This window comes from Phyllobates terribilis, unplaced genomic scaffold (genome assembly GCF_046119375.1).
Source record: "Phyllobates terribilis strain yellow unplaced genomic scaffold, ASM4611937v1 Scaffold_4__5_contigs__length_816908805, whole genome shotgun sequence".
In the NCBI taxonomy this organism is placed as follows: Eukaryota; Metazoa; Chordata; class Amphibia; order Anura; family Dendrobatidae; genus Phyllobates; species Phyllobates terribilis.
The window spans coordinates 531,486,776-531,514,121 of NW_027362764.1; the positions used below are offsets into that span (position 1 = coordinate 531,486,776).

Consider the following 27,346-nt stretch of genomic DNA (forward strand, 5'->3'; position numbering starts at 1 on the left):
GCTGCTTTATTCACACAGGGGACTTTGGGGACTCCCATTCTCTGGATCAGTGAGAGTCTCTCATCAGTTGGACTCCCAGTGATCATGTATTTATTGGTTATACTGTGGTGATAAATGTATTTAGAGGGAAAACCCCCTCAATTTCTGTTGGCAATGCTTTAAATGATCCTTATTCTGAATTTAGTTTGAATTATAACGTTTACACAGGCATGGGAATACATTCCTGGCATCACATAGGTCTCATTCACACTTCAGTGGTGTTTTACATTTGTCTTTTTAAGGACCTGTGCATGCCGCAGAGAAGACTGTATAGTTCTGATAGTTTCAGTATACCTTACTACATGCAGTGCCCAATGGTTTCAGATCAGCTCAATCCATACAGAATCCATCAAAGTGTATTCTACATATGCAATCGTGCACACACAGCCACAGTATAGGACTCGCACAGTGCCCTTAGTAAGAAGCAGTACTAATCAGATGGGTCATGGTAATTTTTTTATGTTTATTTGGGGGTGGGTGGGGTAGTGGGGATTGTCTGCATTATATGGGCATATACTGGTGCTTCTCACTAAATTAGGATATCATCAAAAAGTTCATTTATTTCAATTCTTCAATACAAAAAGTGAAACTCATATTATGCAGAGTCATTACAAACAGAGTGATCTATTTCAAGTGTTTATTTCTGTTGATGATTATGGCTTACAGCCAATGAAAACACAAAATCATTATCTCAGTAAATTAAAATAATTAAAAACACCAGCAAAGGCTTCATATGCGTTTAAAAAGGTCCATTAGTCTGTTTCAGTAGGCTCCACAATCATGTAGGCAGCCTTGAAAGGATTGTTAAGAAAAGGCCATTCAAAAATTTGGGGGAGACTCACAAGGAGTGGACTGCTGCTGGAGTCATTGCTTCAAGAGCCACCACACACAGACGTATCCAGGACATGGGCTACAAGTGTCGCATTCCTTGTTTCAAGCCACTCATGACTAGTGTTGAGCATTCCGATACTGAAATATCGGGTATCGGCCGATATTCACTGTATCGGAATTCCGATACTTAATTCCGATACTTTTATAATATCGAATACCGGAATCGGAAGTTCCCATAATGCCTGCGCTCTGCAGTGTCTGTGAAGGATGACAAGCTGGGTGGCAGCGCTCAGCTGCGATCCAGCCTGTCATCAGAATGCCATCCCAACGTGGGAGAATTCTCCTGATTGTTTAAAAGCCGGCGGGCGGTAAAAAGCCGCCGGCTTTTAAACAATCACACAGCCCCATACTGGTTCCCCGCAGCCTCCCACCCCGATCCTCCGCTCCCCTCACCACCTCCAATCCCAATCGTAAATTAGGACCGGGCGGGGAGCGCAGCACCAAGGAGTGAAGGACCCGGGCGGGGAAGCCGGCAGTGAAAAGACTTCACCGCCGGCTTTCCCGTTCTGTGCTGCGCTTTCCCGCCGGTTATTTCAAATGAACAGCTGAGGTATCAGGTGATGCCGATCAGCTGTTCATTTGAAGTCGCCGCGGTGCCCTCAGAGGGTTCATGTGAGTTCATGCTTGACTGCATTGCATGAACTCACATGAACTTTCCCACGGCCGCACAGGTCAGCCTCACCTCCCGGACCCGTCATGATTGGTGTGTGCGCGGGGTGTGTGTGTGCGCGGGGTGTGTGTGCGCGGGGTGTCTGTGCGTGCAGGCAGACATAGGCCGATGTGACACTACTACTCCCATCGGCCTATGTCTGTCCCCCGTCCACTCGTGCCAGCAGGATCAGCTTGATGGGAGCAGTAGTTCCCATCAGCCTGATCCTGCTATTTAAATTGCCCTACTGTGTCCCCAATAAATGTTAAATACATGTCATTGGTGGCCAGTGGTTACCTAAAAGAAATTAGTTCATACATTACCTGTCCCCGCCGATCGCCACCTAAAATAAAGTAAAAAATAAAAAACTACACCTATACTCACCTAGACACCTAATTCCCCGAAGCCATCGATCTCCTGTAATAAAATATAAAATAATAAACCACAACCTTATCCTTACCCCTCCGTAGTAGTCCACGAGTGTCCCACGAAGATCTCCAGTTTAGAGCAGCCACATAGAATGTGACCGCTCTGAACCGCTGCCGCCGCTAGAATGACGGGGCCGTAAGGGTTCACCGGAGTTCAGGCAGCGCTGCTCCGGTTAGCTGCTTTACGGCCCCGCTGTATCGTGAGAAATTCCCACGGTACCGCAGTGCCGTAAAGGAGGTCTCCGGAGCTGCGCTGCCTGAATGCACTCCGGTGACCTCAGTCAGTGGCTCCTGCTGCCGGGAGCGGACGTGTTCCCGGCAGTGTGAGCTTACAGCAGCCATGCACAGCTGTCACCATCTCCAGATGTGACAGCTGTGCATGGGAGATCAGCGCAGGAATGTGGACAGGTAACTATTTTTTTTTAGTAAACTAAGAATTAAATAAAATGGTGTGTTTCACTTCAAATAAATTATTTTTTTCTGGGTGTAGTGTGTTTTTTCTTTTTAACACTTTGTAGGTTAGTAATGGGGGTGTCATATAGACGGCCATCATTACTAACCTGGGCTTCATGGCAGCTGGCGCTGACATGAACCCCACCACTATTACCCCCTGCCACCGCACCAGGGCAGCGTGGAAGAGCGAGGCTAAGTGCCAGAATTGGCGCATCCTATGGATGCGCCATTTCTGGGGCGGCTGACGGCTGGTGTTTCTAGCCTGGGAGGGGGCCAATATTCATGGCACCCTTCCTGAGCTATTAATATCAGCCCCCAGCTGTCTGCCTAGCCTTTGCTAGCTATTAAAATAGGGGGGGCCCCACGTCATTTTTTTGGGGGGGTCCCCCATTTTAATAGCTAGTAAAGGCTAGGTATTCAGCTGGGGGCTGATATTAGTAGCCTGGGAAGCTCCGTGGGTTTTACCCCCTTCCCAGGCTTCAAACATCTGCCCCAGCCGTCTGCTTAACCTCCGCTAGAGACTAAAATTATGGGGGATCCCACGCCATTTTTTTTTTAAATAAATCCTTTATTTTAACACTAAATGACATTTGAGGAGTTAATAAAGATGCAGTCCCTAAATTATTATTTTTTAATTAATTTTTCCCAAAACTTTTGACGTGGGCTTCACCATATTTTTGTATGCCAGCCAGGTACAGCATCCAGCTTCTATGAACGCGCCATTTTCCGGGGCGGCCGCGGACTGCAATTTGCAGCGGGTGGGGCCCAGAAAGCTTGGGCCTCCCTGCGCTGCAGATTCCAGCCCCCAGCTGCCTAGTTGTACCTGGCTGGACACAAAAATAGGGAGAAGCTCCACGTGTTTTTTTTTTTTTTAATTATTTCATGAAATTCATGGAATAATTAAGAAAAAAAGGGCTTCCCTATATTGTTGTGTCTGGCCAGGTACAAATAGGCAGCTGGTGGTTGGGGGCAGCCCGTTCCTGCCTGCTGTACCTGGCTGGACACAAATATAGTGTGAAGCCCCACGTCAATTTTTTTTTAATTATTTCAGGAAATTCATGAAATAATTAAAAAAAAATTATGTGGGGCTTCGCCCTATATTTGTGTCCAGTCAGGTACAGCAGGCAGGAACGGGCTGCCCCCAACCACCAGCTGCCTATTTGTACCTGGCCGGACACAACAATATAGGGAAGCCCTTTTTTTTAAAAATTATTTCATGAAATAATTAAAAAAAAATTGACGTGGGGCTTCGCCCTATTTTTGTGTCCAGCCAGGTACAACTAGGCAGCTGGGGGCTGGAATCTGCAGCGCAGGGAGGCCCAAGCTTTCTGGGCCCCACCCGCTGCAAATTGCAGTCCGCAGCCACCCCGGAAAATGGCGCGTTCATAGAAGCGCCATCTTCTGGCGCTGTACCCAACTCATCCAGGGCCCTGGTGCGGTGGCTCACTGGGTAATAAAGGGGTTAAGGCCAGCTTGGCATTATCAGCTGGCTCTAAGCCCGAAATTCATGGGGTCACGCCAATATTAGACATGACCGCCATGAATTTCTAGTAAAGTATTTAAAAAAAACACAAACACCCAGAAAAAAGTCCTTTAATTGAAATAAACACACAATTCTTTATTGTTCTAAATTAAACCATACTTAGTCACGCCCATTCCAGCTGAAGCCAACGATCTCCTGCAATAAAAGTAAAATAATAAACCAACCTCATCCTTACCTTTCCATGGTTCCCACGACAGCTTCAGCTCTGCTACATCGAGATGACAGGCTGGACCGTAGCAGAACGCTGCCATCCAGCCTGTCATCCCGCAGACACTGAGAAGCGCAGGCATGTTTGCGCTCCTCAGTGTCTGGCTGTGACGGCATCCAGATGAGCCGAGGTCATGTCCAATGAACTCCGCTCACCTCATGCACGTCACTGACAGCGTGGGAAAATTCTCCTGCACTCAGCGCTTCAGCGTGAGACTTCTCCCACGCTGTCAGTGACATACATGAGGTGAGGTCATGTCCAATGAACTCAGCTCACCTCATGCACGTCACTGACAGCGTGGGAAAATTCTCCTGCACTCAGCGCTTCAGCGTGAGAATTTTCCCACGCTGTCAGTGACGTGCATGAGGTGCGCCGAGTTCATTGGACATGACCTCGGCTCATCTGGATGCCATCACAGCCAGACACTGAGGAGCGCAAGCATGCCTGCGCTTATCAGTGTCTGCGGGATGATAGGCTGGATGGCAGCGTTCTGCTGCGGTCCAGCCAGTCATCTCGATGTAGCAGAGCTGGAGCCGTCGTGGGAGCCATGGAAAGGTAAGGATGAGGTTGCTTTATTATTTTACTTTTATTGCAGGAGATCGTTGGCTTCAGCTGGAATGGGCGTGATGGTAAGTATGGTTTAATTTAGAACAATAAAGAATTGTGTGTTTATTTCAATTAAAGGACTTTTTTCTGGGTGTTTGTGTTTTTTTTAAATACTTTACTAGAAATTCATGGTGGTCATGTCTAATATTGGCGTGACCCCATGAATTTCGGGCTTAGGGCCAGCTGATAATGCCAAGCTGGCCTTAACCCCTTTATTACCCAGTGAGCCACCGCACCAGGGCCCTGGATGAGTTGGGTACAGCGCCAGAAGATGGCGCTTCTATGAACGCGCCATTTTCCGGGGCGGCTGCGGACTGCAATTTGCAGCGGGTGGGGCCCAGAAAGCTTGGGCCTCCCTGCACTGCAGATTCCAGCCCCCAGCTGCCTAGTTGTACCTGGCTGGACACAAAAACAGAGCGAAGCCCCACGTCAATTTTTTTTTAATTATTTCATGAAATAATTTTTTTAAAAAAGGGCTTCCCTATATTGTTGTGTCCAACCAGGTACAAATAGGCAGCTGGTGGTTGGGGGCAGCCCGTTCCTGCCTGCTGTACCTGACTGGACACAAATATAGGGCGAAGCCCCACATCAATTTTTTTTAATTATTTCATGAATTTCCTGAAATGATTTAAAAAAAATTGACGTGGGGCTTCGCCCTATATTTGTGTCCAGCCAGGTACAGCAGGCAGGAACGGGCTGCCCCCAACCACCAGCTGCCTATTTGTACCTGGTTGGACACAACAATATAGGGAAGCCCTTTTTTCTTAATTATTTCATGAATTTCATGAAATAATTAAAAAAAAAAAAAAATACGTGAAGCTTCTCTCTATTTTTGTGTCCAGCCAGGTACAACTAGGCAGCTGGGGGATGGAATCTGCAGCGCAGGGAGGCCCAAGCTTTCTGCCCCCCCCCCCTCCCCGCTGAAAATTGCAGTCCGCAGCCACCCCGGAAAATGACGCGTTCATAGAAGCTGGATGCTGTACCTGGCTGGCATACAAAAATATGGCGAAGCCCACGTCAAAAGTTTTGGGAAAAATTAATTAAAAAATAAATAATAATTTAGGGACTGCATCTTTATTAACTCCTCAAATGTCATTTAGTGTTAAAATAAAGGATTTATTTTAAAAAAAATTGAAGTGGGGCTTCGCACTATATTTGTGTCCAGCCAGGTACAGCAGGCAGGAACAGGCTGCCCCCAACCACCAGCTGCCTATTTGTACCTGGCCGGACACAACAATATAGGGAAGCCCTTTTTTAAAAAAATTTCATGAAATAATTAAAAAAAAATTGACGTGGGGCTTCGCACTATATTTGTGTCCAGCCAGGTACAGCAGGCAGGAATGGGCTGCCCCCAACCACCAGCTGCCTCTTTGTACCTGGTTGGACACAACAATATAGGGAAGCCCTTTTTTTCTTAATTATTCCATGAATTTCATGAAATAATTAAAAAAAAAAATGCGGGGGGCTTCGCCCTATTTTTGTGTCCAGCCAGGTACAACTAGGCAGCTGGGGGCTGGAATCCGCAGCGCAGGGAGACCCAAGCTTTCTGGGCCACCCCCGCTGCAAATTGCAGTCCGCAGCCGCCCCAGAAAATGGCGCGTTCATAGAAGCGCCATCTTCTGGCGCTGTACCCAACTCATCCAGGGCCCTGGTGCGGTGGCTCACTGGGTAATAAAGGGGTTAAGGCCAGCTTGGCATTATCAGCTGGCCCTAAGCCCGAAATTCATGGGGTCACGCCAATATTAGACATGACCACCATGAATTTCTATTAAAGTTTAAAAAAACACAAACACCCAGAATAAAGTCCTTTAATTGAGATAAACACACAATTCTTTATTGTTCTAAATTAAACCATACTTACCATCACGCCCATTCCAGCTGAAGCCAACGATCTCCTGCAATAAAAGTAAAATAATAAAGCAACCTCATCCTTACCTTTCCATGGCTCCCACGACAGCTTCAGCTCTGCTACATCGAGATGACAGGCTGGACCGCAGGAGAACGCTGCCATCCAGCCTGTCATCCCGCAGACACTGAGAAGCGCAGGCATGCTTGTGCTCCTCAGTGTCTCGCTGTGACGGCATCCAGATGAGCCGAGGTCATGTCCAATGAACTCAGCTCACCTCATGCACGTCACTGACAGCGTGGGAAAATTCTCCTGCACTCAGCACTTCAGCGTGAGAATTTTCCCACGCTGTCAGTGACGTGCATGAGGTGAGCTGAGTTCATTGGACATGAACTCGGCTCATCTGGATGACGTCACAGAGAGACACTGAGGAGCGCAAGCATGCCTGCGCTTCTCAGTGTCTGCGGGATGACAGGCTGGATGGCAGCGTTCTGCTGCGGTCCAGCCTGTCATCTCGATGTAGCAGAGCTGAAGCTGTCGTGGGAACCATGGAAAGGTAAGGATGAGGTTGCTTTATTATTTTTCTTTTATTGCAGGAGATCGTTGGCTTCAGCTGGAATGGGCGTGATGGTAAGTATGGTTTAATTTAGAACAATAAAGAATTGTGTCTTTATTTCAATTAAAGGACTTTATTCTGGGTGTTTGTGTTTTTTTTTTTAACTTTGACTATGGGGTTAGTAATGGGGGTGTCTTATAGACGCCTCTCCATTACTAACCTGGGCTTGATGTCAGCTGGCATTATAAGCTGACATCAACCCCAACCCTATTACCCCACTGCCACCGCTACAGGGCAGTGGGAAGAGCGAGGCTAAGTGCCAGAATTGGCGCATCCTATGGATGCGCCATTTCTGGGGCGGCTGACGGCTGGTGTTTCTAGCCTGGGAGGGGGCCAATATTCATGGCACCCTTCCTGGGCTATTAAAATCAGCCCCCAGCTGTCTGCCTAGCCTTTGCTAGCTATTAAATTAGGGGCGACCCCACGTTATTTTTTTGGGGGGGTTCCCCCATTTTAATAGCTAGTAAAGGCTAGGTATTCAGCTGGGGGCTGATATTAGTAGCCTGGGAAGCTCCGTGGGTATTACACCCTTCCCAGGCTTCAAACATCTGCCCCAGCCGTCTGCTTACCCTCCGCTAGAGCCTAAAATTAAGGGGAACCCCACGCCAATTTTTTTTAAAATAAATCCTTTACACTAAATGACAAGTACAGTAAGCAACACTGTCACTGTACTTCATATATATGTGACTGACATGTTTCTATCTATCTAATCTATGTATGATTCTCTATTCTTTCTGTTATAAATTGTCGGGTACCGCTGCTGAATTGCCGGCCGGCTTTTTTAAAGAGACGGTGCATGAAAACACTAATATTTTTTAAAATAAATCCTTTACACTAAATGACAAGTACAGTAAGCAACACTGTCACTGTACTTCATATATATGTGACTGACATGTTTCTATCTATCTAATCTATGTGTGAAGCTCTATTCTTTCTGTTGTAAATTGTCGGGTACCGGTGTATGCGCTGATGAATTGCCGGCTTTTCATGTCATTCTACATTATTCTTAGTTGTTTTACTTCATGTAGAATTAACCTACAAGGAAAGAAAGGGTTTATTTTCATTCCGATATTTGTGTCCCATTGACTTGCATTGGTTTCCGGTATCGGAATCGGCGATATCCGATACTTTTTGGGTATCGGCCCGATCCAATCCGATACGATATTTCCTGATATCGGAAGGTATCGCTCAACACTACTCATGACCAATAGACAACGTCAGAAGTGTCTTATTTGGGCCCAGGAGATTAAGACCTAGACTGATGCTCAGTGGTCTAAGGTGTTGTTTTCAGATGTAAATTTTGCATTTCATTTGGAAATCAAGGTCCCAGAGTCTGGAGGAAGAGTGGAGAGGCCACAATCCAAGCTGCTTGAGGTCTAGTGTGAAGTTTCCACAATCAGTGATGGTTTGGGGAGCCATGTCATCTGCTGGTGTAGGTCCACTGTGTTTTATCAAGACCAAAGTCAGCGCAGCCGTCTACCAGGAAATTTTAGAGCATTTCATGCTTCCCTTTGCCGACAAGCTTTTTGGAGATAGAAATTTCATTCTCCATCAGGACTTGGCACCTGTCCACACTGCCAAAAGTACCAATACCTGGTTTACAAACAACAGTATCACTGTGCTTGATTGCCAGCAAACTCGTCTGACCTTAACCCCATAGAGAATCTATAGGGTATTGTCAAGAGGAAGATGAGAGACACCAGACCCAACAATGCAGACGAGCTGAAGGCTGCTATCAAAGCAACCTGGGCTTCCATAACACCTCAGCAGAGCCACAGGCTGATCGCCTCCGTGCCACACCGCATTGATGCAGTAATTGATGCAAAAGGAGCCCCGATCAAGTATTGAGTGCATTTACTGATCATACATTTCAGTAGGACAACATTTCGGATTTTAAAAACATTTTTCCAGCTGTTATAAAGTATTCTAATTTACTGAGATAATGACTTTTGTGTTTTCATTGGTGAGAAGCACCTGTAGATGTGACTCAGTCAGGACATGCATCCGTTTAAGGCTGGGGCTACCTGGCGACTTTGGTCACCATACACCTGAAGCTTGCAGTTTGGTGCTGCTACACTGCAGTGTGATGGAGGTGAATGCTGTACATTGTGACCGTCAAAGCACCACCGCTTGCATGCCGCAGCCATGGTGCCCTACTGGTGACAATGCAATCCCTTTCACCTGCATTATGGTACGACATTGCACAATCTATGTTGTGGCCAAAGTCGCCATGTAGCCACAGACTAAATAAACACATGGTTTGTGTGAATACTAATTTATTCCATTTACTGCAAAAATATTGATGTAACACATATATTTTTCTTCAGCTAGAGACATAATAATGTGTAAGCTCCCCCATAAAAATACCATGTAGAGTGGATTACTCTAATATTATTGCCTACACATGAACACCAAAAGCGTTCACAAACTACTCACAACAAATTAAAAATCAAATAAAATGTTATTAGTCACGATTAAAAACTATAAATATTAATTTACAAAACACTGTTTAATGAGGATCAAATAAGAAGGAGACCACATAATACATTATCTTTAAATATGTAATCTGTACCTATATATACCAACTACTGTGCCAGTATCTCCAAAGGGCCAAGATAATAGATAGAAGTGAGTATAAGAGTTGGTCCCACAAGATAATGATAGAAGTGAGTATATGAGTTGGTCCCCTTGAGAAAGCAACTTGCGCGAAACGTGCATTGAGGCATTTGTGGGGGACCCCCTATCATAAAACATTATGGGTAAGCACTAGATATCCCCTTCATGTTCTCAATTCAATTTATTATCTTTTCACTTTACAGATATTGGCACTGTAATATAATAAAATAATTTTTCACAGTGACTAATAAAATAGTTTGATTTGTATTTTGTTGTGGGTGCTTTGTGAACATTTTTGGTGTTAATATGTAGGCAATAAGAAGTTCTGCCATTGTAGTAAACCAGGAAAGAACTGCTTCTGGGAACTTCCAAGATTCAGAAGCTCATGTCACTACAGCTAGGTTGCAATACTTGCTGCTTTTTCTTGGAAGGAACAATGGGCAGCACATAGTCTACCAGTGAAGCTGTCCTCCGGCAGCGGACATAATGGGACAGCAGGGGGAGGGGAGGAGGGCCTTAGTTTTCTACAAGTCTGAAAGAAGAAACAGCTGTGTCCAGGGCATCTGCCTCTTACCTTGAACTGACTGTGACCTCCACATGAGGCGGGCGCCCGGTGCACTTATCTGGCCTCCCAATTCATAGATAAACTTTGGAAAACGATTTTTTTAGTTCTGTGATGCCCGTTTTATAAAAATCCAGCTTGTGAATCCCTGTTATATTCTGATGTATCCATAGACTTTTGTAGTCTGGAACATTTGCAAAAGAGTTTTTTACATTTTTGCATTAAAGCAGCACCTGGAGTGATCAGAGGCGACACTGCACCACTGCGTTTGGTATATACCTTTTGGCCAGCATGCATCTATATTTTTTATTTGGTTTATTTCCTCCTCTCATAATTAGAAAGCGTGGCGACAATGCTTTAGTGCAAGGACATCTCCTTTAGGCTACATTCCCACAATAAGTATTTGGTGAGTTGTTGATGTTGCAGATTTTCTGCACCATTTCTGGACCTATTAGTTTTTTACTCGTGTGTTTTTCATTGCATTTTTTTAAAAATTATCACCTTTTTGACGCTGTGTTTTTTTTTTTGCCATGCCGTGTTTGAAATAAAGCTGCTTTGTTTTTGATACTATTTGGCTTAGACAAAACTTTATTGCTATAGCCATGTGCGGATTACATGCGTATTTAGTGCTTTTCTGCAGCACTAAAACTGTAGATGTACTTGTGGATTTTTTGCATCTAATGCTATTCTATGGGGAACATTCGCACATAAAACTTAGCGTATGCGTACGAGAAATTGTCTTGTTGGTCAGTTTACTTTGTGGGGAAAAAAAACAACATCAAACACATGAGATTTCTATAAATCCCATCCACTTTGCTGGAACTGTAAGAGAAAATCTGCAGCGTGAAAAACTCACAAAACCTCATCATGGCAACTTAATGTTAGGGTGCACCCCAAACAGCGAGTGTGAACGGAGCCCATGATTGTGGGGCGCAGGACTTGTGAGCAGCCCCCTCATGTTTCCCACCATGCTCTGGAGCTGGACTGTATTCTGCTGACAGCAGCAGGATTGCCGGAGCAGCATCAGTCACTCCCTGAATAAAATGCTGTCCTTCTTGTTTTCCCATTCGCTTCTTTCTACACTCAGTCTTTGGTATGATTCTTAAGTAATATATATATATATATATACACACTTGAGTCTCTATAGGGAGGGTCTTTGCAGACAGAAGCATTGTAGCATTTAATTGCTTGCTTCACATATCTCCACATTGTCATGTAAATAGGTTATGGCTTGAAGGAACATCACGTCAGAAAAGGCAAACTATTCTCTTATTTCAATCAACTTGATGCCTGCCCCAGTATAAATTGGATTCATGGCTTTTAGACATTCGCCACCCCAATAAGACAGCACATTTGTGCTTTTACTATAATTTGTATTGGTATTTTAGGGGAGGACCACACACAAAGCGAAAACCTTCTTCATAGAATGTGAGCAGGCGCCATCTAGTGGTGCAGCTGAGGACCTGTTTTACATAATGAGGACGGTGTCTTTTTGGTCAGAAGTTAATTCACTTTTAAACCTAAGTTGCCTAACAATTCTGAAGCCTTTCCTATTGATTCCTGCATCTTGTCATTAGTGCAGATTTAATTTTCCTCTGGATGGTAAAGAGATGTTTTCTGGAGGTTCTAGAAGCACAAAAGGAAAGGGTGGGGCAGGCACACAATGGCAGCTGTACCTCATTTGCATGGAAGGACAGGTTCTTTTTCCTGTCACCAAAAATATGTGCTTTTTTGTCAAGAAATAAGAATTTTCTAAATGTCCATTTCTTTTATTTTATTTAACCCTTGTGAAACCCTCTTAGGCGATTTATATTATAATCTGATAGAATAATTTGCACATTTTTTTTTCTACTATAGCTATATTGGTTCTGTGGACTACTTTGATTTTTAAAGCGACTGTTTCTGTAGGAATAGCTGCATAATTAATAAGGCTGCAGCTACCAGGGCTGTGGCGTCTGAGTCCATTTTGGTGGAGTTGGTATAAAATGGACTGACTCAGACTCCTAAAATATATAATAAATTGGGTTCAGTAATTCAATGCAGGATGTGCTGTAAATGTTTTCATAAGAATTTGGGAAAGTTATGAAATGTCCTATAAATGTCTGTTCTGTTCCTGATCTAAGGATCTCGGCTGTTAGTTGAGATGAATCTGTGCTACACTTTATGTACACGCTCAGTAGTGAGGCCGGGCTGTGGAGTCGGAGTCAGGGAAATTGAGGAGTTGGAGGTTTTGCTTACCCCACAGCCTTGGGCTACATAGCAACTAGCATCGCAAAACGGCAATCATTAGGAAAGTTGTGCGACCAAAAACATTTGTGCTACTTGTCTGCAGTTTGATGCCCAAAACTATTTTTGAGCTGTGATTTTGCTGTAAAAAAAATTGCCCAAGTAGCAATTGCATGTGACCTCCATTAAAGTCTACGGTTGGTGTGACGTTTGCAACCAGCGAATGAAAATCCAACACCTTTGGAAATCAGTCGCAGGTGATTGTAAGTCACAATGTGACACTGTCAGATAACCTTAGAGGGGATGTCGCAGTGCGGCCCTCTCAGAAATCATTAGAAGATGTAGTATTGCGGCACTATGAGAAATGGCTAGAGGCGATGTCGCAACGTGACAAAGCAACTTATGTCGTGTCGCCGTGTAGTCCTCCCCTAAACCATGCATTTGATCTACTGACCATGCTAATTGCCCACTACATCCTGTTAACCCTAGTTTTTGCTTTTAGAAAAAGGAAAGTAAGAAATCCTCACCATGTCAGTGTTGTTGTTTTTTTTTTTTATCCAAGTCACCGATCAAACGATTTATTTTTCACTAACACAGGCACTTATGAAACCTCCATTTTTTTTTTTTTGATTCATTTTTTTTGCATATGAAGAAAAACTGACACTGACCAAACACCGATGCCAATCTGTTACTTTGATGAATGAGACCTAAAACCTATGGAGTCTGATATCCAAATAATTTCCCCTAATATAATGATAGAATCTAAGAAAAAAATGATGACTTGATAAAACCAAGTGCTTGAAATCTAAATCTAGAAATATATGGGTTACAATGTAACTTCAGTTTCAGAAAATTGATATGTCAGCAATTTTGGGGAGTAGGGGACCGTGTGGTGAGACCCCAATTAATGGGCAGAATTACTCAGCCAAGCACTATTCTTCTGAGAATAAAGATGGGCTCCTTTATAGAGTATTTTCTTCATTCTTGGAGAAGAGCAATGCCTGCCTTAGCACTTGTGCCCCTTCATTTTAGCAATTAGTAGGGGGTGTCACTGCTCATATATCTCAGAAGTTTTGACCGGTTAGTGTATCTCTTTGAAAATGGAGCACACTATTTAACAGTTCAAGTAGTCTGCAGGACTACACTGGCATGTGTGCTGGCCAGGGCTGTGGGGTTGGTGACGCAAACCACCGACTCAGACTCCTCAATGTCCCCTGACTCTGACTCCACAGCACGGCCTCACTACTGAGCTTGTGCATAAAGTGCAGCACAGATTCATCTCAACTAAAAGCCTTAATCCTTAGATCAGAACTGACATTTCATAACTTTCCCAAATTCTTATGAAAACATTTACAGCACATCCTGCATTGTACTACTGAACCCAATTTATTATATATTTTAGGAGCCGATCCATTTTATTCCGACTCAACCAAAATGGACACAGACTCCGACTCCACAGCCCTGGTGCTGGCAATCATGAGTAATTCTATATACTTATGAGATGCATTATGGTAGTTATTGTTCCCTCATGACGATAAACGATTGTCAGACTTTTCAGTGTACAGATGATGATGGATGATGGGAAAACTGTTTAGCTACAGATTTTGAGCCGGGAGATGAATCCAGCACAAAGTACATCATGAAAATACTAAAATCATTCAACGTTTTCATTTGCAGTGTCCTAAGAGTCAGTAAATTGTGCTCAGATCAGGTGGAATTAGTTCCCTTTACCTGTACACAGTTCACTTACCTGAAGATTTAAAAGGAGTCGGTCACTCCCAAAACTGAAATTGGAACATTTATACATTCATATAGGGGACTTGACCCTATAAAGTCATACTTGTGGTTCAGATTTACTCATTACATATGTAAATGAGGGGCTTCAGAGCACTCTTGGCATTTCCAAGTGCTCGTTGCACTGTTTTGCCCACTTAATTACCTTCCTCCACCCCTCACATTGGGATGATTGACAGCTTCCAAGGAGCACTGCATGTATTGAATACCAAGCCCTGCACATACTGAGCACTCACACTATGTTGGCATGTGCCCGCTAATCCCACACCCCCCGTGTCCTTTCTGCAGAGGCCGCTTGTTGCATACAGGGCAGCACAGCAGCGGGCGGCTGATGCTAAAAGGAGAGATGGGAATGCCTTCTGACACTGCAGGAGCGGAGTGCATACACTGCCAGTGTATGATCACCTTCATCTCCCCCTCCCACTTCTGTGCGATCCTGTGTGCAGCGAGCGGTAATCAGTATCTTCTGGGCTAGGGATCCAACACAGACCGCGCTCCTTGAAGAGCTGCCGATCACAAGGGGTGCATGATGGTAATTCCGGGAAAGGTAAGTAAAGCAGAGCACTTGACCTGACTTGTGTAATAAAACTGTTTTTACATGACACAAAATACATAAAATCTGTACCACAAGAGTCCTTTTTTTAAATGTTTTAATCTCAGTTTTGGGATCACATTCTCATATTTTAACACCCTTGTCAACAGGCCTCATAAACCCTTTAAAATGGTTTTCTACTACAAGGATATTGATGACCTATCCTGTGCTTAGGCCATCAACAGCAGATCAGTGGGGGTCCGACACCCAGCACCCCCACCTGGTCTTGCAGCAGTGTTTGGAGGGGAATACTGCATCGGGTTGTCAGACTCCCTATGATCTGATATTGAGGACTCATCCTAAAGTTGAGTAATCAACATTATTTGTAGTGAAAAACCCTTTAATTAGCCCCTTCTCACTGCAGCCAGTTTTTGTTTCTTTTGTGCTAGTCTACCCTTACTCTAAGAGACATAACTTTTTTCTGTTGTATTTTTCCATCAACATAGTTGCATGACAGCTTATTTCTTCTGGGACGAGGTGTAGTTTTGAATGACAGCATTAATTTTACTTTACAATGTACTGAATGAGAAACAAGTAATCCAATGTGGTGAAGACATTTAGAAATTAATTTTGTTTTTATTTTATTTCTGCAGTATTTATTGTCCTTGGAGCATTATATTGATTACCAAACTTGTATAGTAATACAAAAATCTGATATATATATATTTTTTTGCTCAAAGACTTGCTATTTTCAGATCTATACCTTTTTTTGTTTTCTTTTCTATTTTTCCATTGACTTGTCTACTATACGGGTTAATTAATTTTATATTTTGACATATCGATTTTTTTTTATTTATTTTTTTTTTTTATGGACTCTGTGATGCAAAACCGATTTTCTTTTTTTTTTTTATTCACTTTTTAACATGGCAAAATGAGGATGATTCAAATAAAAAATGTATAGCTAGATAGATAGAGATATATTCAAGGTGACCTAAAGGCCTCCATACACATTAATGTTGGCCCAATTTGCCGATATGGACAGGTTAGGCTAACGGTCTAACGTGTATGGGGGCACTGGTCGGCTTATGTCGATCGGGCATGTCCAATTTTGGATTGCCAGTTGCATTGTTCTCCTAGAGATAAGTTGCCAGCCATTGTGTCAGCAAATGGCTTTCTCATAGAGAACACAGCAGCCGAATGAGTGAGTCAGGTGAGATGGCTCTTGGCTGAAGCCAAACTTCCGACTCCTCAATTTCCATGACACCGACTCCCTCATACATGGCTCATGTTTAAGTGATAAATTTACTGTAGCCCAGATTCATCTCAGCTAAAAGTCTAGACCCTTAGATCAGGAATAGGACAGACATTTATAGGACATTTCATAACTTTCCCAAATCCTTATGAAAAAATATTCCCCACAAACTGCATTGAACTACTGTACCAAATTTATTATAGATTTTAGGAGTCTGAGTTGGTTCATTTTATACCGACTCCACCAAAATGGGCTCCGACTCCACAGCCCTGAAAATAAGGACCTTATTATATTTGTATATTTACAAACCATTATCTATAAATCTGTGGGTTTAACCCCTTAGTGATTAAGCCAATTTTTTCAAATCTGTCACTTTGTGGTAATAACTGGAGTATTTCAACATATCCCAGTGATTTCAAGATTTTTTTTTTTTTTTTTCATGACACATTATACTTTGTTTTTGCATGCATTTATAAAAAAACATTGACATTTGACAAATTTTAAAAATTAGCAATGTTCAAACTTTTAATGTTTTATACCTATAATTGAGATACAGACCACACAAAAAAGGTAATAACATTTACCTTATGTCTTCTTTACATCAGCCCACGATGCAGAAATGCTCCGGATTTTTTCTGCATCTCCCTGGCATGAAAAACGCATGCGGATTGTACATGCTTTTTTCCTGCCAGGGACTAGCGGAAGTGAAGCGTCTTCACATGCATTTCCACATGCGGGTTGTCAAGCGCTTTCCAAGCGATTTTAGCATCACTTGGAAAAGTGCTTGACAACTTGGTTACACTACATAAATCCATGGAACCGGCATGGATTTATATAGTGTGACCAAGTTACGATGCTGCACATGCAAAAAAACCCCAAACATTCTACTCCCCTTCAGATGGCCCCCGGTCTCCTTCTCCGGTGTCTTCGATGGCTTGCGGTGGTGTAAAAGGACCTTCCATGACGTCATTTAGTCATGTGACAGGTCACGCGACCGCCGACGTTAGCGGTTGCATGACCTGTTACATGACTAAATGATGTCATGGAAGGTCCCTTTACACCACCGCGAGCCGCCGAAGACACCGGACGCACCGTACAGGAGACCGGGGGCCATCAAAAGGTGAGTACAATGTTTTTTTTTTAAATTTTAATTCTTTTTTAACTACAGGTACTATGGTACCCGGGTCTGGAGGAGAGTCACCTCTTCTCCAGACCCGAGTACCATCTGCGCATTGAATTGCTTAATATCCGCATGTGCACATGTAGTCATGCGGATATTATGCGTTTCAATGGCGCCAATTACGCCGCGTTTCCGCAAAATTAATGGACGTGCTGCGGATTTTTCCGCAGTGATAATCCGCAGCGGAAATTTCCGCAGCATGTGCACAGCACATGCAGATTATCATTGGGGAACATAGCAGACCTTCTACCAAGCGTTTTTTAAGCGTTTCCACGGCGGAATTGCCGCTGCAGAAACGCCTAAACGCGTAGTGGGCACACAGTAGGATTTAAGAAGGTTTAAACATTTTAGCATCAATTTTTCATTTTTTCAAGCAAATTTACAAAACCTATATGTTGGTTTTCAAGTGATTATGGGGAACCTATATATTGGAAACTCCCCAAAAATGATACCATTTTAAAAGCTGCACTTTTCAGCAATTTCAAAACTGCTAACAGGTAGATTGTTAACCCTCCAGATGCTTTTCAGAAGTTAAGAGAATGAAAATTTGCTACCATCTGAACAGGCCTCTAGAGCTGGGCATTATTTTTCCTCGGATAGCCATGGCAAAAATCATGACCACACAATAAAGATCTCAGGGTGCCAGTGGGGTAAAAGAAGGACGAGGGCGCCCTCACACACTGTTAACCATTTAGATGCTGCTTTTACTATTGACTGTAGCGTCTAAGGCGTTAAACTGCCAAGGTCTGTGCCAACACCAATCATGGCTGATACAGCAGGGTGTCAGCTGTGGACTCAGGGCTGTGGAGTCGGTGTCCATTTTGGTGGAGTCAGTATAAAATGGACCGACTCCAACTCCTAAAATATATAATAAATTGGGTACAGTAGTTCAATGTAGTTTGTAGGGAATATTTTTTTTCATAAGAATTTGGGAATGTTATGAAATGTCCTTTAAATGTCTGTCCTATTCCTGATCTAAGGGTCTAGACCTTTAGCTGAGATGAATCTGTGCTACAGTAAATGTATCACTTAAACATGAGCCATGTATGAGGGAGTCGGAGTCTGTGTCATGGAAATTGAGGAGTCGCAAGTTTGGCTTACCGACTCCATAGCCCTGGCTGTGGTGTACAGGTCACAGCTGCTGCATGTTCACCTGATGGGAGATGCTATTCTCTTATATCTGAGGTCATTAAAAAGACGTGTTGGTGGTCACTAAGGGCTGAATTGATTGGCTTTGGAACAGGGCTGTGGAGCTGGTAAGCCAAACGTCCAACTCCTCAATTTCCATAAAAATAATTCCCACAAACTGCATTGAACTACTGTACCCAATTTTTTATATATTTTAGGAGTTGCAGTCTGTCCATTTTATACCGACTCCACCAAAATGGACACAGACTCCGACTCCACAGACTCCGACTCCACAGCCCTGCTTTGGAGACCCCAATGTTAATTTTACATGTGCCATAACACATAGTTATGTCATAGCCCCCAAGTGTCCCAGATCTAGCAGGACTGTCCCATTTGTCCCGGGAGGTCAGGGCTGTGTCCCAATTTCCTCTCACTCTGTCTGATGAATGCTCCCCTGCCATCTTCATTGAATTATTAGGAGCAATCGTAACTGTTTAGGGTGCGTGAAATGTATTACTGTGTGCCGGTCTTCTAGGGGATAGCAGTTGATCACCAATTTTTGGAGACACTGAAAAGTTAAATGCATTTTTTTCTTCTTTAGGAAACCCCTTTAAAGTAACGCTCCACCTTTTTGTCTTATCAATTTACTAATGTAATGGTGTAGCAATATGGCAGGGATCAGTACACAAAGTGACAACGTACTGCAGAAACAGACCCTGGTAAGAAAACTATAACTTCTGATGGCTGATAGTGTGCTAGCGATACTATGGAAAAAGGTATCTTGACATACCCACCAAATCCATGCAGGCTCAGCTGTCACCTGGCTGTGACATCCCAGCCGCTGTAACCCTTTAGATGCTGCTGTAAACCATGACCATGCCATCTAAGTGATTGGGCCTCAATGATTCCTATGTGATGCTGTTACTGTGGCAGCTATAGGTCTAACAGTGGCCTCTGGTCTGTCATCTACACCATTGTAGGCCCTAAGAAAAGCAAAATATGGTAAATTAAAAAAAAAAAAAGTCATACACTTTCCCCCATTTAATAAGATTCTTTATGTGAAAAAATAAATTACACGTAGCTTGTATTGCCACGTCTGTAACCACCTGAGCAAAAATGTTATGACCCTTAAACCACAATGTGAACACAATAAAATAAATAAATACATTTTACCAGGGAGACTGTCCCGCAAAAAAATTCCCTTGCATAGCTAGCTGCCATGGCAAGGGTTTTAAATGGATGCCTATCAATATAAGGTCAGTGGAGATCCATCCTGCTCTTGGAACTGCAGCTGAGTGAAGTCCTTTTCCCCCTTTTACAGGTGCGGCTTTGCACTTTTCGACTGTGTGCACTCGATGAGTTTTTGATGCTGCATTAATTTCATATGCGTCTCAAACGTAGTGTCTACAGGTTGACCAAAGTGGATGTGATTTATAGTAATCTCATGCCCACTGTCTTTTTTTTTTTTTTTTTTTTTTTTAACTCTGCGTAAATTGACCTGAATCTGCAACACGTCAGTTCTTCTTGCAAGTACTCGTTGTTTTATTCTCAGACTTTTCCCATAGACTTGCAGTCCATGCGGAAAACTACAGGAAAAAAACGCACATGCATTTTCACGGCGAAAACGCATGTGATCCGCACAGTAAAGTTTTGTCAAAGCCAAATAGCAGGAAGTATCAAAAACAAAGAAGCTTTGTTTAAGGCTGTGTGCCCACGATGTGCTTTTTAAGCGTTTCCGCAGCGGCAAAAACGCTCCAGAAACACTTAAAAAACGCATGGTAGAAGGCCTGCCATGTCCCCAATGATAATCCGCATGTGCTGTGCACATGCTGCGGAAATTTCCACTGCTTATTATCATTGCGGAAAAAAACGCAGCACTACCAATTATTTTGCGGAAGCGCTGTGTTTTCGCCGCCATTGACTTGCATTGGAACGCATGGAATAAGCATCACTGCATCTGTACATGCGGAATCCACGCGTTTCAATGTGCGGATGGTACCCGGTTGTGGAAGACAGGAGACTCTCCTCCGGACCCGGGTACCATAGAACCTGTAAAAAAAAGAATAAAATAAAAAATAAATGAAAGGCTATGTGCCCACAATGCAGAAATGCTCCGGATTTTTCCTGAGCGTTTCTGGCAGAAAAAACGCATGTGGATTGTACATGCATTTTTCCTGCCAGGGACATGCGGATGTGAAGCGTTCTTCACATGCATTTCCACATGCGGGTTGACAAGCGCTTTCCAAGAGATTTTAGCATCACTTGGAAAGTGCTTGTCAACTTGGTCACACTATATAAATCCATGCAACCGGCATGGATTTATATACTGTGACCGTAAATGAATGTTTAAAAATTAAAAAATAAATCTATACTTACCTTCTGATGGCCTGCGGTGTCTTGCTTCGCTCCGTTCTCCCTTGCCGGGAGATCGCGGTACACTGAAGGACCTGCCGACGTCAGTGTCGCGTGACCCGTCATATGACTATGATGTCAGCACAGGTCCTTCAGTCCACCGCGATCTGCCGGCATGAGAGGACGAGCGCACCGCGGGCCATCAGAAGGTAAGTATAACATTTATTTTTTATTTTATTTTTTTTTTTTACAGGTACTGTGGTACCCGGGTCCAGAGGAGAGTCTCCTGTCCTCCACACCCAGGTATCATCCGCACATTGAAACGCGTGGATTCCGCATGTACATGTGCAGTGATGTGGATTTCATGCGTTCCAATGTAAGTCAATGGTGGGAAAACGCAGCGCTTCCGCAAAATAATTTGTAGTGCTGTGTTTTTTTCCGCAATGATAATCCGCAGCGGAAATTTCCGCAGCATGTGCAAAGCACATGCGGATTATCATTGGGGAACATGGCAGGCCTTCTAACATGCGTTTTTTAAGCGTTTCTGCAGCGTTTTTGCCGCTGCGGAAACGCTTAAAAACACATCGTGGGCACACAGCCTTATACTTACCTTCTGACAGCCCCCGGTGCGCTCGTCCTCTCATGCCGGCAGATTGCGATGGACTGAAGGACCTGCGCTGACGTCAGTCATGTGACGGGTCACGCGACACTGACGTCGGCAGGTCCTTCAGTGTACCGCGATCTCCCGGCAAGGGAGAATCGAGCGAAGCAAGACACGGGGGGCCGTCAGAAGGTAAGTATAGATTTATTTTTTTATTTTTAAACATTCTTTGACGGTCACAGTATATAAAGCCATGCTGTTTGCATGGATTTATATAGTGTGACCAAGTTGTCAAGCACTTTCCAAGTGATGCTAAAATCGCTTGGAAGGCACTTGATAACCCGCATGCGGAAATGCATGTAAAGAACGCTTCACATCCGTATGTCCCTGGCAGAAAAAACGCATGTACAATCCGCATGTACAATCCGCATGTACAATCCGCATGCGTTTTTTCTGCCAGGGATATGCAGAAATGCTCAGGAAAAATCTGGAGCATTTCTGCATCGTGGGCACATAGCCTAAAACATGACAGACCAATAAGAGACAAAAACCGCAGGGTCAAAAAGGCAATAAAAACGCATGTAAAAAAAGCTATGAAAAATACCCAAGTAACTTAATTTACTTAAAAGGTGAAAGAATGGTGCAGAAAATCTGCAACATCAAAAGCTCATCGTGGGAATGTAACCTTAAGTTGAGTTTCCATGATGAGTGTTTGTTGCTCGTGTTGTGTTTTTTTTTTCGTGCGATGAAAATACAAACCTCTTACAAATCCAGCAAAGTGGATGGGATTTATAGAAATATTATGCCCACTGTGCTTTTTTATATAGTGCATGTCTGAAATCCGCAGCATGTTCCCTTGCATGTACGCTGAGTTTAATGCGTGGATTTTCCTCATAAAATTACATTAGATGTGAAAAATCTGCTGGTAAAAATAATGCAATTTGTTTAGTGCATTTCCGTTGTGGAAATTCCATGCTAAATTTGTGTGTGATCCGCACATGACTTTATCAGTAAAGTTTTGCCAAATACTAGGAAGTATCAAAAACCAAGCAGATTTATTTAAAACGCGTCATGCCAATAAGACGTGATAAAAACACATGTAAAAAAACACGAGTGACCTAATTTAGCTATTAAGTGCAGAAATTCTGTAGAAAATCTGCAACATCAAAAACTCACCAAATACTCATTGTGGGAACGTAGCCTTTTTAAGATGAATCTTCCAGCACGTTTATATGCTATCCATGAGAAAGTGTGTTTGCTAGGGGTCCTTCCTCTGGGCCGATCATGGGAACGTAGCCTAAGTAGCAGTTCAGTCCCAGGTACAGAGATAAAGACCTGTAGCCCAGTGTAATACCAGGCACGGTCACTCGGCTATGCCTGGTAAATGGTGAAGGTTACCCCCTTTTAAAAGGCTGATCGGTGGGACTGCCAAGAGTCCGTGATCTAATATTGAAGGGTCGTCAATCTTAAAGAACAAGAGGTCCCATTTGCACAAGCCTTTAGTAATAATATTAATAAAAAGCTGATTATGCAGTAATGATTTTCTGTTTTGTTTTCCAAGCTGTTATTTCCAAAGCTCACCAGCAAGTGGCAGCATGGCTCCACAGATCTCCCTTCTCCACTGTGGTGTAGATGGCAGCTGAACTCTTTCCCAGTAATTGTACTAATGATAGAAAGCAATCTCACATCTCCTCTCTAATTCGGATGGCAAAAAACACTAAAAACATAATGAAACAATGCAAGTAATAGGTGCAGAAATTCAGCAGAACATTTGCAACATCAAAAACCCTTCAAATACTCATCATGGGAACGTAGCCTTAATCTTGTTCCTCGAAATATACTAATCATGGATCCCAGTGATTAAGGAGGTTGTCCACTACTTTTACATTGATGGCCTATTCTCAGGATAGGCCATCAATGTCTGATCGGCCAGGGTCCAACACCCGGCACCCCCGCCGATCAGCTGTCATCAGTGGTGGCGGCGCCGGCAGGAAGTACTCACTTGCCCAACTGCTCCGTCTTCTTGGTAGTGACCGCCGCAGGGTACTGCACAGCCACCTCTTATTCAGAGCAATAGAAGCGGATATGAGGTTTATTAACTCTTTACAGTTCAGTGTGAACGAAGGTATTAGAAAACAGCAGCGGAGACCTTGTGTCAGCCTAAAGAGTTATTCTGTGTATAAATAAAGCTTAAACGACTGCGATAAGTAGCTTAGCTCCATATTCCCTCTTCATATGGCATGTGGGGTCATCTCTATTGCTGTTGTATTGATGCCATCTCGCACATTTCAGGCGCGGTGCCTAAGGAAAAGCAATTGTAGCTATAAAATTGATATAGAGAAGCTTGACATCACAGTGTGGAGCGGGTCTTGTGCAGTCATTCTGTGGAGCTGCCTTTTGCAGATAAAGCTGATCTTGTGAAAAGGCCATATCTCCCACAAATAATTCCTTCTCAATTTCCTGAAGGCCTTGGAAGTTTTTACAGATGACTGTTAGCGAAGCTTTCACCTATTATTTCTGTCAAGTGAAAAAGTTAGGTATTCTGGTCACCCTATTACTGTGATCTTTTGTAAGGTGCTTTCATGTTACCATGAAGTGTCACATGGACACTTACAATTTTCGGTTTCATTTGATGGGATGAGGCCATCTTTCCTCTTACTTCCTCCTGTCGCTATCTTTGTGGTTTATCTGATTAGATTGCCCTTTTTGATTTACAATACTTAAAGGTTACTGAATGTTAGTTTGCAATCCAGGAAATGGTGGTCTGTGAGAATTTGCACCCATCTGCAAAAACCTACATTTTGGATTGTTCTGTTCACACTCTGGGTCTTTGATCTTTCAACAAACTTTTGCATGACTCAATAGTGCAAGCAAATGAAGAAACCTTTTGTAGTAACTTATTAGAGAAATATATTCCCCCCCCCCACTTATGAACCGCTATTTGTCCTCCCCCCGCCTAAGAAACTCATCATTTGTACTGAAAAATTGCCAAAATTCATCCTGGGCAAGATAGACTGTTAGCTTACCAAGAGATCAGATTGTAGCTGCCTATTAAAATCTATAGAGAGAGTAGAGGGAGGACTAAGACAGACTGTTCTACTGCTTTCTAGTAAGTGCTTATTTTATCACCCTTGGGGCTCGTTCACATGGCCATACTTTTTGGTCCTAGTGCAGTCAGTGAAAAACAGTGGTCCTGTAAATGATTAATAGCTGTGTCAGGTTCTCTTTAAGGGATTCCTGCTTTCCAGTCTCATGTCTGTGTGCTATATATGGGAGACATTAATGCAACTAGTTTCCACCCACCAGCTCAGAGACAACTGAATATTCAAAAGTGCCTGCATAAGGAAAAACTGGTGAAAATGCAGGGTACAAGTCATTAAGTGGCATGAAAGGGTTATTCAAGTACTCACATGTTAACTTATTCTGAAAATTTAGATGAAATGACAGGTACGCTTTAACTTCTGTTTATTCCTATGTTCCTGGTTCTTTGGAAAATGCTATTTGCACTGGCTATATGCTAAGTACAGTAGGTAATCAGAGAATAATTATTTTTAGTTATACTTCAGAAAACCCCATTTTATACATACGTTATAAAGTAAGTGACACTGATCTGCTATGGTCCTCCACATGGCAGAGGTTTGTGCTTTGAGTTTTTGTATTTTTTCGTTTCGCTACAAATGGTTTGTTTTGTTTTTCAGGAATGAAGCCATACCACCATGAATATTGTGCTGAGGATATGGATATGGAAATACCCAGCGCAAACCATCAAACGTTCAAGTCTGAAGACACCAGCAAATGTGAAAACCTAGATCTGCAAAGTCCTTTTGTTTCTGAGACGCATCCAAACCTTTCCTTTGTGAAAAATGAATATCCTTCTGATTTAAAAGTACCAGCATTCAAATACAACAGAGATCCTCACCGATCCACCCATAATATTAGCTTATCCTATCCGCTGTTACAAAATAATCTGGAAACGGTGGATCTGAAAAAACACTTGTCTGAAGTTACTCATTCAAGCGGAATGGCACTTGACTTGCCGAAGGAAACACCTGCGTTCGAAAATATTGGAGCAGAGAATCAAGAGCTTATTCCCTTGGATCTAAGTGAAAACTCAAACCGGAGCGAGGTTTGTAGTAAAAGTGCTACTGAGGCATTGCAAGCTGAACTGGTGGTTCATCCGTGTCCCTACTGTAGTCATAAGACCTATTACCCAGAAGTTTTATGGATGCACAAAAGAATTTGGCATAAAGTCAGTTGTAACTCCATGGCTCCCCAATGGATTCAACAAAATGGCTTCAAAAATTTAAAAAATAATGTTCTTTTTCTGGTTAGAAATGGGCGTACAGGACCTCCTCCAGCTCTGGGTGGCAAGGAATGTCAACCATTACCCATAGCTAGGTTCTCTCGTACACAGATGCCAAATCCTCCTTCCGCATCCAAAGGCAATTCATCAAATTTAGGAAATAAGACATGCACATCTCAGGTGCGTGGTAATTCTCGTAGCATCAATGGTCCGAAAACCCCAAACTTTGATGCACAGCGGCAGCCTAAGGCAGCACCTGCTCAGGAACAATATAGCCCAGTGGTCCAACAACCAGCATCAAAGGTCACATACGACTCCAGTCCCAAATTGACCCAAACTGGAAGTTACAGCAGAAATCATCCATCTGTTCAGGCATCAGTATCAAGACAAGTTCTGCAGCCTTCTAGTAGTAAACAGGCAGAAAAATACTTGATGTCCCAGGGAGTATCCAATTTTACATCTCCAAATAAACTTTCTGTGTCTGATGCGATAAAAAGCAGATTCACATTGTCACAGCCACATTTTCCATTCCAGAAAGTAGAGTCGCATTTGAAACAGGAGAGCCCAGCAGTGCCTCAAAGGGAATCTCAGGCTAAGATTATTAATGACTTTGGAACCATGTCCAACAGCAGTGCTGGACCCAAGACGAGCTCTGTTTCACAATCTCAACTGAGTGCGACGGGCACTCCATCGCCTTTTCAGACAATAAAGCAGGAGCCTGGGGCTGAGGGCCTTGAGAAGCGAGTAGACATTCTTAATATCTTCAAGACCTACATTCCAAAGGACCTAGCAACATTGTACCAAAGTTGGGGCGCCAATAGTAGTTTGGATAATGCAGGTAAATTTCTGCTGTGATGTAGTCTGTTCACATACTGCACATACTGTTCATAGCTCTTCAGATTTCTTCTTTAAAGGGAATCTGTCACCAGCTTTTTGCCACATAATGTAGAGACAGAATCTGATTCCAGCAATGTGTCACTTACTGTGCTGCTTAGAGTAGTTTTGATAAAATCACTGTTTTATCAGCAGGAGATTATCATAAGAGGACTAGTAAACCTGCTGCCAGGTGGTCAAGCATATTCATGAGGTCTATATATTCCTGCCCCTGTCATTAATTATCAGCTTTCTGACTATGCATGGTGTACACTGAAAGCTGCCAATCAGTGGCGGGGGAGAGTTTTACGGAGCCAAACACTCCAATAACTGGTATATCTTTAGCAGATGAAACATTGATATTGTCAAAACTGCAATAAGCAGCCCAATAAGTGATATATCACTGGAATCCGGGTCTCTGCCTCTGCATTGTGCTGCTCTCAGATGGGGTAGCAAACACCTGGTGACAGATTCCCTTTAATATTGGGCTGAAGGAGTAGAATTGTATCCCCTACCCTGTGGATAGTGGACATATGGTATAGGTAGTATTACTAGGCACCCACCTTTCTAGAAATTCAAGACATGCACATTTTCCTAATTATAAAAAGGGATACCTCCATGCAAGTATTCTGGGGAGCTTTAGTTCAG

General features: G+C 43.1%; 1 protein-coding gene across 5 annotated transcripts in view; it reads left to right on the top strand.

The window, feature by feature from the left end:
• The window catches only part of ZNF516 (zinc finger protein 516), a 107,742-nt gene that overhangs the window by 62,319 nt on the left and 18,077 nt on the right, over window positions 1-27,346 (top strand). For all 5 annotated transcript variants that reach the window (XM_073678931.1, XM_073678929.1, XM_073678930.1 and 2 more), the window contains one exon: window positions 25,221-26,663. In XM_073678931.1, coding sequence (XP_073535032.1) covers window positions 25,221-26,663 — 1,443 coding nt within the window. The remainder of the gene's footprint in view (window positions 1-25,220; window positions 26,664-27,346) is intronic.